A 10,946-nucleotide genomic window follows, 5' to 3' on the forward strand; every position below is an offset into this window, starting at 1 on the left:
TCTTTATTTACATATTTATTTATGTAATGACTAATTGTCATTCTGCAGAGGTAGAAAAATACAGTCCTTTCAAGTACAGTATTCTTCAAGAACTGTTTTTAAACATTTACAATAGTTTTACCTTCAGTATGATTTGTATTTAACTTTTATTTGCAGTACATTTTTAATGGAATACAATCCAGTAATTTTAATGGAATTATTTAAGTCAGTTGTTCCCCTATGTTTAAGCTCAATATGTTCAAACTGTTATTATTATTATTATTATTATTATTATTATTATTAAAAAAAAATAATAATAATAAATAAATAAATAAACAGGTATACTTTTTTAAGGAATAAAACCACTTTCCTGCATTTAATTAACACTTGGGCCTACTTCAGTACTGTATTTTAATGTTATTTATTGTTGTGGATACTTTAGCGGAGTGCTTTTATTTTATTTTTTTTATTTTTTTTTATTTATTTATTTATTTTTAGTGGTAGGCCTACTTGTTGTAAAGGCCTTGGAAGTACAGTTCGACAATTAATTTAATAATAATAACAACATAAATGTTTTGCCAAATAATACATAGAGTACTGTGGTCTGGAATGGATAAATGAATTGTGCAAATAAAACGTGATTGCACCTAGGTTGTGATTTAATAATATCAATTTAAGATCACTTGAGAATTAAGAAGAGCATTTCATGTATAAAAAAAAAAATCGGTTTCTAATTTTAAAAAGAAAACAAATAAAAAACTATTTTATTGTCATCACATTGTTTCTTCTATTACTCTTTTTTTTTTTTTTTTTAAACAATGAACTTTATTTAAACGACCAGTATACACAACATGTACAAACAGTGAACTAAAAAGAAAAGAACTCAGGCACTGACGACGCATCGTGACGTCATTACACAGGACTCGTTCACCTGTTTCGGGGCGTGGCCAATTGGGTCGGCTGACTTCACTTCAGTCCCATACGCAAACATAGAAGAAGTCCAAACGAGTAGCTGCTGGTAAATACTGTTTCAAACAAACCCTTCTTAATACTGTTTTTGCATTTTGTACTTTTTTTGTGTTGGTTTTTAAAATAGTATTTTTAAAATCGTGACAGCGGCGTTTTTACACCATGAGGCGGTTACTAGCCACCGCCATTCTCTCATCGCTACTCAGAGGTACAGTATGCTTTATTTTTCCTCTATGTCGAGTCCTAATGTTGTGTTTCACCCCTCCTTTTATTATTGTTTATTTATTTTAAATTTCAAATGAATATGTTCAAGAGGTGAACGCTCTCCCTAACCGGTTCAGGATACTTTATTATGCCTGGCACGTGATGTGAGCTGTTTTATCTAATCATATGGAACGTTTTGTCAATTTAACTAAAACAATTTAGAGTGATTGTTATTGTCACATTGTTTGAGTTTTTTTTTCCATAGCATCCCACGATAAATTTGGAAGAGCTCATTTTGGAGCGTAATAGTTTCATCCCACCCACCTTGATGTTTGCTGGCTGGTTTCACTTCCTGTGCCCTTTGTCTGTGTCACCTGTATTTCTGGTTGGTCGACTGTGAGATGAGATCCCTGTTGTTTTAGCAAAACACTCACTGTCGGAATTCTTACCATTACTCCTTTTATTTTGCTCTAAATTGGGTTGCAAAGGGCCATGAATTTTCAGGAAACTTTCCATCGGAATATGAGTATTTGTGGGAATAAACCAGCGGTTGATTTGCTCTTAATATGGAACTTAATATTGTGTGGGGAAAATATAGTTTTATTTGGTATAATCAGGACTAAAACAACCAGATTTCATGCAACTGCTGGGGTACCATGAATAACAATTTTAATATGTAACCATTGCCCCCAAACAACAAAACTACAACATCCTTTTTAATAGGGAAGAATAGAACGTTACAGTACGATACTGTGTACAAACATATTGTCAAAGCCATGACGTTATGTGGTATACAGATTAGCCCGCACTTCCTATTCATTCATATTTTAATCGTGATGATCTACTGTTTCTAATTGTTTGGTGTACTTCTCCAGTGTCTCTGTGTATTCAGGTGTTCGTCCCCCAGCAGGAGCGCAGCACTGCTCTTTTTGCCAATGTGATCCTGCGCTGTGACTTTTCCACATCTGCACCCCTCCAAGATGTACTGGTCACCTGGAGGTTCAAGTCCTTCTGCAAGGACCCCGTACTGGAGTATTACTCCACATGTAAGAGATGATTTTTCATCAGTAAGCCAGAGAGTGGACTTTGGAAAGGCGATAATTGAATCTCACCTTCTTGTATGTTTGTGTAGCTTACCAGTCAGCACTTCAGTTGGGCCAGGATCCAGCGAACGACTGTCCCGATCGCCAGCGCACAATTCGCACCGTGATTCAGAAGAGAGGAAACAACGAAGCCATACGTGGTGCAGAATACCGCGATCGCAAGATCACAATCCAAGACAGTGAGTTTACACCGCAGCATGTTTGCTATTGAGAACATCTTATTAATACTAGCACTAGAATTCTAAACCAAGATCTCACAGAGCAGTCATTTTGACGGCTTGCGCTCTCGCACTTGCGTCATTGCCTAATATGGTACACTCGCTGTTTTGAGTAGCTAATAAAGCCCCTCTCTTGCTTTTCTGTGGAAAATGTGTGTATTAATTTTGATTACAAGGCTTGTACTGCCAAATATGTCATGACTCCATCACATCTAGGAGCACATTTTTTTACGCTAAGCGTCTACTCTTCCTTGAGCTGCTTCGCTACTTCCAGTGGAGCGGTACACGGCTCCTTTTAGTGAGGGTGTACTGGTCTTGTATGAACCTGCTGTCTGAAACTGCCGAGCGATCCGCAGCGACCACTCATGGTGATTCAATAGACTCTGCCATCTTCTTAGAATGTAGCTAGCGAAAGTCTCTTCTCTAGTTGTAGCTTGTATCCAAAGCCAAATGCCTCCGCGTTGAATGGTAGTTGCTACGGAAGCCCAGCGGCGCAACCCCACGGGTCCCATCAATGCGAAAGATGTACTTTGAAATTAATAGAGCAGTCAAATTGACAGGTGTGGAGGTAAAGTAGGAATTACTCCTCAATATTTTGCCATTTTTAATACAATAAAATGCCAGGTCATAGAGGAAAAGTCAAAGACCAGGAACATTGTTGATCTATGTAAACAGAGTAACAACAAATCCAATTTTGAGAACAGTCAAAATGACGGCTCTGGGAGCTCTAATGCTTTAAAGAATATAGAATGGTGTGAATGTGTGAATTTTCACCGCGCTAATCGTTCCACATTTCTCCACTGATTCAAACATTTCTGAGTTTGAACATATTCACGACATTCATTGTATGGTTTACAAGCCAAAGGACATATCATACAAGTCATAGTTATGATGCTATTCTTCCTTTACGATGATGTATGTTATTGTAACTTATGCTGATGTATATTGTGTTCAGTAAGAAAGTCAGTCAAGCAGTGTTGAGCTGCAGAGACACACGGTTTTCTTACCGTGTCTCACTGTATGTTTGCTTTGTTAGTAATTAAATCAATTGTAAAGACAAGAATGGACTCCAATGGATTATTAACAACTATGATAAAGTACAGTAGATGCGCGTAAGCCAGAACACGCAGCAAACTGCACCTACACAGGACAGGCAGGCAACAATTTTCCACACTCCCCAAATTCCTGCTTCACTTCTGGACTTTTCCCACAAAAAAACATTCACGTGAATGAGGCATTCGACAAAAAATAAACTGTGAAGAAAAGATATTCCACACTTTTTGCAATGAAATTCCCAAATTTAAAAGGGAAGTCAACCCAACCCAAATTTCTTTACAATAATATATTCTATGCAACCCCACTCGTGTGTAAACAGTATTCTGATTAATATTGCATTTGTGGAACATGAACTAAGCAGCAAAAACCACCTGTTTTTCCCCATTAGTCGTTACCTGAGCTATGAGCAACTGTGACGTCATTTTCAGTCAACAGCAAGTGGCAAAATGGCTGCCCCTGGAAATTAATAAAAACTAGTATATGTTTTGCTATTTAATTCATAATCCACAAATGCAATATTAGTCAGAATGCTGTGCCTATTAGTGAGGCTGCATTGAACATATTGTAAAGACATATTTTGAATTGACTTCCTCTTTAAGAGATATTTTACATATAAACATTTGACATACTTCCCTCTTCATTACATATTTCTTGACCGATTCAGAAAAAATTCATCTTCAAAATATTTAGCTCATTTAGGACACACACATTCCCAGATAGATGGGTATTTTGCACATTTACCTCCTCCCTCCACATTTCGCAACAGATTGAAACTATTCTAACTTCGGGTGTCATATTCTATGTTTTAGCAATTTAAATAATTCTACAGCATTTCAGTTCAACTTTAGCATTCACACACAATTTCTACAGAAATTGCATTCTCTCATTATCCTTGTCATCATTTGCCTCATTTGATCGCTACTCAACTTTGTTTAATTGAGCGATTGTGTGTGATTGTAGAAGCTGATCTGGTCATCAATGAGGTGATGTGGTGGGACAACGGTGTGTACTTTTGTGCGGTTGAGGCACCTGGAGACACCACGGGAGACTCTGACAAAGAAGTCAAACTGATTGTTTATCGTAAGAAAACCTTTTCTCTGTAATATAGACGTCCAGTGACATGTTCATAAGGTGTTTTTCTTCGAATAGATTTATGAACGTGACTCTTCCTCCTCCCACCCTCAGATTGGTTAACCGTGCTCTTCATCATCATCGGAGCTCTGCTGCTCATCATCTTATTTGGCATCTGCTGTTGCCAGTGTTGTCCTCAGATATGTTGTTGCTATGTGCGCTGTCCCTGCTGCCCAGAGAAGTGCTGCTGCCCGGAAGAAGGTAGGAAGTATTTTGTCATGGAAACTTGACATTTCAAGTGAAATTGATTTGCAGGAAGTCATTCATCCACAGATTATGCCACACCCACACGTGATAAGTGAAATTCTGCAATACATATTAAACTTGCACAGTGTATTTCTTGTTTTTTCTTTTCTTTTTTTCCTGAATCAGCATGAATGTCAAATTGACAATAAATGAAATGTGACTATACTTGAGATTCCACTAATATCACCTGAACTAAAATATTTATTTTATATTTTAACACATTAAAGCTGACTTATGTACCAATTTGGCCAAAAATATATTTACAATACCCTTTTTATTTGACCATTTATGACTGAAACATCTTCTAACTCAACTAAGTGCAATTTCTGGAGAAATTGCATGGGAATGCTGAATGCTAAGATTTGAATGATGTGGAATGAAGTCAATTGAGAGCTAAATTATGAAATTATAATCTCCTGGTTACTAGGCAATGCACTTTACCAACTGTGCCAACGAGCAGTATCAGACACCTGGTAATGATGATAAGTTATATGTATGGAAGTGGGCATGAAAAGTGATACTTAGGAAAAAGTTCAATGTTTGTCCCATTGAAAATTAATTATTATATTATATATTTATTCATTTGTCATTGTGCAAATAACATGGTTATAAACAACAACGAGATATCGTTATGAGCAACAAAATACTGGCGTAATATATCAATAAAGTGCAGATATGCATATAGGATGGTATCAGGGATCACACTAATAGCAAGCATAGCAAAACACACCCACAAGAAAACAAGTAAATATTGTAAATATTGACAGTCATTCATCATTGCCTGTGCAAAAGAACTAGAATGCAATAGGCCAGTCTATGAAAGGGAAGATGGGGAAATATACAGAAGAGAGTGAAAAGTTGTGTTGGAGCTGCAGCAATGCAAGACCTAACCATAGTTATTACAGTGGTGGATTATGAAGATGGATGGGAGTGTGCAAAGGGAGTGTGCAGTTTCATTTTCAGCCACACGTGGCAGTAGCGATTCAGAATAAAATTTTCTGCATTTGGCAGCTTTCCGCAGCCACAAGAAATGGGCTAAAATTTACAACACCTTTCTTTGTTTATGCTCATAAAACAGGCTCATAAAACAATAGGCTCACCAGGCAGATTACATAAAAAAAAAAAGCTAAATGAATGTGTTCTCACGTTTAAAGTGGAGTTGTTGTAGGTTGAAATTTGAACATTTTAGTGAGACACAAATGACAGCATGTCACAGCTGTTCTTTTTTGTAGTTTGTAAGGTAAACATAAGAGTGTGAGGAATGGATGAATATAATTATGTGCTTTGAGTGTGCTACAGAAAAGCGCCATATAAATCTGATGCTTTATTATTATTATTATTATTATTATTATTATTATTATTATTAACAACATATGTGTTATACCTCCTTTAGACTGTGAATTGCACATTATTTTTTCCTGCCATGCTTCACGTGAACTAGTCACTTTGTAAATTTTGCTTAGGTAAATGTAACAGAGTAAAATGTAGCATGTAACTCCCTAACACTGCCCACAGTTTTATTATTCTGGTGATATGTTTTGAATACATACAAAATGTGTACACATGTTATTCCTGTGTTTGCAGCTTCATAAATTCCTCACTGTTTGCCTTTCAGCGGTAATGCGGCATCGTATGATGAAGGATGCTCAGAGGGCCATGTCTCCGTGGGTGGCAGGACGGCCTATATATGGACCAATGAGCCAGGTTTCCTCCTCTCAAATTAACCCAATGCTGTATGCAGGTACAACTCGTGCTGCAAAAAAAAAAAAAAGATAAGTTTGATTTTATATAATGCTAATTTTTGGTGATTTGTCCCAATAGGATCCATGTCAGGGAAGAGCATGCCAATGAAGCCCATGCCACTGCCACCACCCCAGTCTTCAGCTTACAGTGTACCGGCCCCTAGCATCCCCGGCAGCCACATGCCTGCCAAAAACAATCACATGCTTGACTACATGGAGAGTCAGGTGAGGGGGTTGGACATGGCCAGTCCTCTGCTGCAGGTATGTACTGTGCTGTTATTTGTATCTAAGGTCTCGCAAAACTTTCATCTCAAGACATTTTTGTTACTCAACTGAGACCCTGATTTGCATAAATAAATTGACATGGCGTAGAATTAAACCATATTTATTATGGTGTATATGCTCCCAACCCACCCGCAATAGGTTAAAAAAAAAAATGGGAAAAAAAAATCTGTGATGTAAACCATACAAAAAAAAGAAAAAAAAAAAACGTTTCTTTCAGAATCATAATCAGATTTATTGGCCAAGTAGGTAAAAACGCTCAAGGAAATTTGTCTTCACAGTCAAAACCCTTCTGAGAAACATGAAAAATAATAATGATCAATAAAAGGAGACAGATCAGGAAGCCTGGCGGTTCGCTACTTGTTTCTTACGCTCACTAGGAGTTTCTTAGATTGTCAACATGAGCAAGGAGGGAGGCGAAAATAGCAAGGCCGCCCAATCTGTAACACTTTTTAAAAGGGGCCACAGAATGGACCTGGAAAAACCTTTTATAGTTTAAATGCCTCACATGCACTTAAAACACATTTTACTGACTAAAACACACTTAAAAAAAAAAAAAGAAAGGAAAAAAAAAAGTATTCCTTAGTGGCTGTTCATACCTATTAGAGGCTGACATTTCCCGTGGGATGGGAGTGATCTTTAACCTTTAATCACGGGATTGGGACGGGACAGGATAAACTTCACGGGAGCGGGATTAATTCAATATCCATTCGTGAAAAAATCTTGGACAAATACTTGCGCAGCCATTTGGATTTTTCTATCCATACAGGTTTTTGTTTTTTTTTGTTTTTGTTTTTTTGTTTTTTGTTTTTGTTTTTTGTTTTTAATGACGTTGACCTCCATAATGGGAGTGGGACGGGACATGATTGTTTGTTTATTTATTTATTTATTCATTGTCCAGGACTGGGATGGGATGGGATTTTGGCTGTGGGAGTGGGATGGGGCGGAGTGAAAATCCACTCCCATGTCACCCTCTAATACCTAGCATAGCTTTGAGGAAAGAAGACGCTCTCGCACACGCAGTTCTCTAAATGAGAGGCTCATTGTGCTTGCTTCAAGCTGTTATTTTGTCACTCCCACTTGAAGTTCACTGAAAAACAAAAGGGAAGTAAACATTGTGTAGTTAAACAAAAATGTATTCATTCAACTGTATGATTTCTTCTTCTTCTTAAAAAAAAAAAAAAAAAAAAAAAAAGTCCACTTGCATAATGCTAACATAAATGCCATAGAGAGGCTAATGAAAATTAACATCATTGCTCATTGTATAATAGTTGTGGTAATTATAAAGCTTCAGACATCTACTGTATGCAGCAACACATACAAAAATACTCACAGGGATATTCTCTCTGCTGTGTGGGAATTTTGATGATTACTGCTGGGCACTGCAGTATTAGTTGGGGACCTTCTCTGCCTCTTCTTCTTGCTATTCATTACAAGTAGACCTTAGTGCTGCTCTGCTTGTTGCAACACAAAGTGGTACTACACTAAAGGAGCACAACTCTAAATTCACTTGCCCTTGTATACTGTAAATAAAACATAAAATATAAAATTGGTGTATGTTTGTGATGTATTAATTGAAAACCTATGACAGGAAGTAACCAGGCACTTAATGATATTGACCTTCTTACTCGCCTGTTTATTTTATTTTATTTTATTCATTTATTTATTTATTTTTAATCATCTTCCTGCCACCAGGTTCAGCCTCCTCCACCCCCCCACATGACACAGATTCCACCTGCCCCCCAGCACATGCCCATCGGTGTCCCCTATTCAGCCGGGCCCCCCAGCATGATTTCTGGCCTCGGTGACATGCCCACAGAGCGCCGCGTCATCACCCTCCCGCCGATACGTGAGCCGGGCAGAGTGCCGCCCCCCGCGCCCAAGACACGCCCTCCGAGCTCCAGCGACAGCAGCCGCGGCGGTTTCGGGGAGCGCGGGACACCAGGCCGACGCTATCCCTCACCTACGAGGTCCAGAGGCATTCCGAGGAGCTACAGCGAGGAGTCACTGGATGGGCGGCCGCGTGGCGGGCCACGAGGAGGCATGGACCGCCCTCGATCCCGTTCCAGGGATGATCTCTTTGACAGCAGGTCCAGAGGGAACTACGCTGCATCGGGAGCAGGTCGGGCGAGAGGGTCCTGGAGCTCTGATGATGAGGACAGTAATCGGAGAGGAAGAGGAGGAGGGAGGAGAGGGGGCGGAGGCTGGGGTGAGAAACCTCCCGGCTACACTGAGTACGAGCCTGGAAACAAACCAGGACCAAGGAGGAACGAACACTACTCTGTAAGAAAAACATTGCTTTAATTTAGTCACACTTAATTTAAAAAAAAAAAACACACACACAATCAGTCCGCTTTTCCTGGCTGTGAGAAAAATGAATCTAAAGTTGGTGTGTCTCTCTCAGGTTAAGAGCTCTCGCAGTGGCACCAGCGTCGTCATCTGAACGGAGCTGTGAAAACGCCCTTTGACCTCTGTTTCTGAGCGCACGCACACCTCACTTGAATTGGGAGTTGCTAGCAGCCATGTTGTCAAACTCCTGTTTAATTTGAAAAACCGTATTAGCCATCATGGAGAGAAATTTGTGTTGACCAGTATGTGTTCAGAAAATATATGAAATAGAGTAGTAAAATATCATCTAAAAGCATCACCCCTGGTAGCATAGAAATCAGTTCTGTCTGCCTGGGAGCAGAGAAATGCTTTAAAGTTGATATTAAATATTTGAACTATTGGTTCATCGGTGGAATTGGAACGCTACTGAAAGTTGATGGCCTACTGTTTATGCTATGGAAAGATGTTTTAGTATCGGTCAGTATCCTTCATAACCATCTTAAGGTCCATGCACTATTAATTCCTCACTATTTAGAATGTTTAGAACAACTGTGTCTCACTAGTAATGTTTGTTTTTTTCCCCGCACCAATGCTCGTCCAACATTTGGCCTACTCTATGGCCAACAATTTTTATATGGACATAAAGCTGGATATAAGGGAGATTGAATTAATACTCAAACCACTTTCCATAGATATTCAAGTAAGTATTTTAGAGTTGTCTTTGTCATTCTTTCCAGTAAGTGACCAACTTTGCCTTTATCAATGTCAAAAAGTAAGAAGGCTAGTAGCTCTTAAAAGGGCCAGTAGTGCTGTATCACTTACCAAAATACTGTAACTGTTACATTCATTGTTGAAATTATTTAAAGCTGTGCAATGTTTGATTTCTTTCTTAATATTGTGCAGTTATCCATGTGAAGCCTTGAATTACAATTGTGATTTTTTTTTTTTAAAGATGAATTGCATGTAAAAGCCATTAAAGTGTAAATAATTGCCATACAATACTTTTTGATATTTTGTGGGAAATCAAGGATGCTTCTATATTGTAATGGACAGGATACAATTTTATCTGTCCAAATGTTGAAGTATGAATTAAAAAAAAAAAAAAAAAAGTTTGTAAAGTACATTGTTTGTTTAAGACAAAATGTTTCATGAATGTAATTAAAGTGTTTGTTCTACATTATTTCAGTTTCGGTTTGTGTATTTAAGCCTTCACAAATGACCCCCCCCCCCCCCCCCCCCCCATTCCTCATACTAGGTCAAACAACAGTTAGCAGATGTGGGATGGATAGTAAAATCCATGTTCATACCACAAAAGTTTTTTTTTCTTTTTCTTTCTTTTTTTTTGTTCCTTCCTAAAAATGAAAATAATCCAGCAGAACCTCTGTAAGAATGGTAAATCCATAAGTTTTCAATAGTTGTACAGAGAAGATCTCGGTTTTTCTTCCAACAGTGTGTCAAAATGGATATTGATATTAAACATCTACAATATTAGCACTAACATTTTGTACACCGTGCAAATAATGCCAGAACTTCAGACCATACAGTCTTGTCCTGTACAGTGTACTACTGTACTGTCTGCTTTGTTTTGTGTTTTCATTATGGACAATCTCTCTTACACAAACTGAAACACTTTTTCTATAAAACATCTATATCGCATTTACATACACTTATTGGTCCATTTAGTGTTA

General features: G+C 38.1%; 1 protein-coding gene across 2 annotated transcripts; it reads left to right on the forward strand.

Annotated features, from left to right (window-relative positions):
* Window positions 1–912: 912 nt before the first annotated feature.
* On the forward strand, window positions 913–10,438 carry LOC144017436 (immunoglobulin-like domain-containing receptor 1). 2 transcript variants are annotated; one of them, XM_077519019.1, is made up of 10 exons: window positions 923–997; window positions 1,096–1,156; window positions 2,028–2,198; window positions 2,285–2,434; window positions 4,490–4,609; window positions 4,715–4,861; window positions 6,522–6,647; window positions 6,728–6,909; window positions 8,626–9,213; window positions 9,335–10,438. In XM_077519019.1, the coding sequence occupies exons 2-10, from the start codon at window positions 1,111–1,113 to the stop codon at window positions 9,371–9,373; spliced, it is 1,569 nt and encodes a 522-aa protein (XP_077375145.1). In that variant the 5' UTR covers window positions 923–997; window positions 1,096–1,110; the 3' UTR covers window positions 9,374–10,438. The 2 variants fall into 2 exon arrangements, with proteins under 2 accessions (XP_077375144.1, XP_077375145.1); XM_077519018.1 differs by having other exon boundaries at window positions 913–1,156.
* Window positions 10,439–10,946: the final 508 nt, after the last annotated feature.

This window comes from Festucalex cinctus, chromosome 4, assembly GCF_051991245.1.
Source record: "Festucalex cinctus isolate MCC-2025b chromosome 4, RoL_Fcin_1.0, whole genome shotgun sequence".
NCBI classification, from domain to species: domain Eukaryota; kingdom Metazoa; phylum Chordata; class Actinopteri; order Syngnathiformes; family Syngnathidae; genus Festucalex; species Festucalex cinctus.

Coding starts and splice junctions, on each gene's coding strand:
- LOC144017436 (XM_077519018.1), top strand. CDS start 1,111: ATGAGGCGGTTACTAGCCACCGCCATTCTCTCATCGCTACTCAGAG. Junction 2,435..4,489: donor CAAGATCACAATCCAAGACA/GTGAGTTTACAC, acceptor GTGTGATTGTAG/AAGCTGATCTGGTCATCAAT. Junction 9,214..9,334: donor GGAGGAACGAACACTACTCT/GTAAGAAAAACA, acceptor TGTCTCTCTCAG/GTTAAGAGCTCTCGCAGTGG.